General features: G+C 59.2%; 1 protein-coding gene across 1 annotated transcript in view; it reads left to right on the plus strand.

Annotated features, from left to right (window-relative positions):
* The window catches only part of CRMP1 (collapsin response mediator protein 1), a 46,416-nt gene that overhangs the window by 26,925 nt on the left and 17,098 nt on the right, over window positions 1-2,393 (plus strand). The window contains exon 7 of the mRNA XM_014538282.1: window positions 955-1,023. Within this exon, the coding sequence (XP_014393768.1) occupies window positions 955-1,023 (69 nt within the window). The remainder of the gene's footprint in view (window positions 1-954; window positions 1,024-2,393) is intronic.

The following is a 2,393-nucleotide window of genomic DNA, read 5'->3' on the forward strand; positions in this document are numbered from 1 at the left end:
GAAAAAGTAACTGACATTTAAACAATGCTGCACAGGGCCGTGTCCACACCTACAATCTCTTTGTAAACAGTTTACAAAAGTGCTCTGTCAGCATCACCTTCCGTAGCCCAAGTGATTCGGTTTTCACTTAGACCCGCCCGCTGCTAGATCCTGAAATCCTTTCCAGTGCCTGGTCCTCTCAGGAGCCCAAGCGGCACAGCCATAGATGCGGTGGAGGTGGTGATTTTTAGGGTGACACGGCCCAGGGCTCCCCGGAAGGATGGTGGTACAGGAACTGCGTGCGGGAGTGAGAATCAGCAGCAGTGCAGCTGACGTCGGGCAAAGTAAAAATAAATGGTTTTTGAGAAATGAACGTATTCCTGGGGCGAGAAAATGCAGAGCAAACGGGTTTGAATCTGGGCCATGGGCTCAGGGCCATTTCAAGGTTGTAGGAGGGTTTCCTGCCGGGAAGAGAGCAGGTACCGGGACGAGGCAACGCAGAGATAATGAGAGCCGGCTCCCAGGTGAGGAGCCTCACACGCCGGGCACCGCCTGGCCCTGGACGTGCGGCCTCACTCAGACGGGCACTCGGGGAGGCAGGCGCTCTGTCCCCAGAGAGAGGAAGGGAAGACAGGCTTGTCCAGTCACAGGATGGGCTCCGGGAGCCGGGCTCCCAGCTCAGGGGCTTTGATTTCCATATGCGAGCAGCACCTGTCTCCCCGGTGAGAGCCTGCAGCGAGGCCAGACTGGGAGGGCGGGGCTGGCCCCTGCCAGGCACAGAGGCAGGTGGGGCTGCAGTGATGGGCTGCAGGGGGAAGGTGGGCAGGTGTCTGGAAGGAGTCGCTGGATGGGCCCAGCCCCAGCTCGGCCCCGCACCCCTGTCCTCAGCTATTCTCGGTCTGAGGGCGGGGGTTGGGGACCGGCCTCCCCAGCTCTGATGCTCGGTGACGCCGACTCACTGTGCTTGTCCTGCAGGAACAAAAGCGGATCTTGGAGATGGGCATCACCGGGCCCGAGGGCCACGTGCTGAGCAGACCCGAGGAGGTAAAGGCGCCTTGCACTGGGCATGACTCTGACGCCGCTGAGCTTACCCCATGCCCTTCCAGCTGGAACAGCCCCGCCAGCCCCCGTTCCCTGACCCTGCCATGCCCCCTGCACGAGCACCTGGCACGCCTGGCCCTCCGGGGTCTGCCCTCTGATCGGGAGCCCTGGGGGCTGCAGGCCAACCAAGGAGCAGGGAGAGGCGCTGCCCCAGAGCCCAGGGAGCCAGACGCTCACACCAGGCCCCGCGGGCAGCCCAGCGTCCAGTCCCTGGTGGAGGACCTGGCAGATCTGATCACAGGGAAGTGCAGCCACGTGTTCCAGGCCTCGTGCCTATGACGTGGTTCCCACTGTGTTCCCAAGACTCAGAAAGGATGAGTTCCCTGGAGTGGCAGAGTGTGTGTGCGTGTGTGCATATGTGTGCACATAGGAGCAGGCATGTGTGCGGGTGCTTATGTGTGCATGGATGTACATGTGTGAGCATGTGTATGCATGTGCACATGAGTATGTGTGCATATGTGTGAGAACACTGTGGGTGCGTTGTGTGTGTGTGCATATATATGCATGTGCACATGAGCATGTGTGCATATGTGTGAGCACGTGTGTGTGAGAACACAATGTGTGTGCAAGTGTGCATGTGTGAGTACGTGTATGTATGTGCACATGAGCATGTGTGTGAGCGTGTGTGTGAAAGCACAGTGTGTGCATGTGTGTGCGTGTGTGTGCACGTGTGTGCGTGTGTGAGCACTGTGAGAGCACAGTGTGTATGTGTGTGTGTGAGCGTGTGTGTGCACATGAGCATGTGTGCGAGCACATGTGTGAGAGCACAGTGTGTGTGTGCACGTGTGTGTGAGTGCTTGTATGTATGTGCACATGAGCATGTATGTGAGCACATGTGTGAGAGCACAGTGTGCGTGTGTGTATGTGTGGGGACAGAGGAAGGCAAGCAGGGCGCCCTGGAAGCCTTTGAGCTGAGTATGTTCCCTGTGTCCTCATCACTTCATACCCGTCCTCCCAGATTTCTGCTCTGGGCCTGGCCGGGGCCAGACCCCTGGGGCCACAGCACAGTAGACAGGCTCCTCCCCCGGAGCCCTGCCCCTGCCCGGGCCCGCCAGCTGTTTGCTCCTGGGCCCTGGTGAGGTAGGACAGACCCGCAGACTCTGTTCACACACTTTCATATCACGTGGTCGCCGCCAGGGCTGCGTGCCAGCCACGGGCAGCAGGACCCCGTTTGGGGCATCACAGACTGGAAACTAAAAACAAAACTATAGGAAACATAGCTGGACCTTTTGTTCAGAAAGCCCTGGGCTCAGGGGCAGAGACCAGAGCCACCACAGGCAGTCACCTGGCAAAGAAAGGGAGGGGAGGGGAGG

This window comes from Myotis brandtii, unplaced genomic scaffold (genome assembly GCF_000412655.1).
Source record: "Myotis brandtii unplaced genomic scaffold, ASM41265v1 scaffold188, whole genome shotgun sequence".
Taxonomy (NCBI): domain Eukaryota; kingdom Metazoa; phylum Chordata; class Mammalia; order Chiroptera; family Vespertilionidae; genus Myotis; species Myotis brandtii.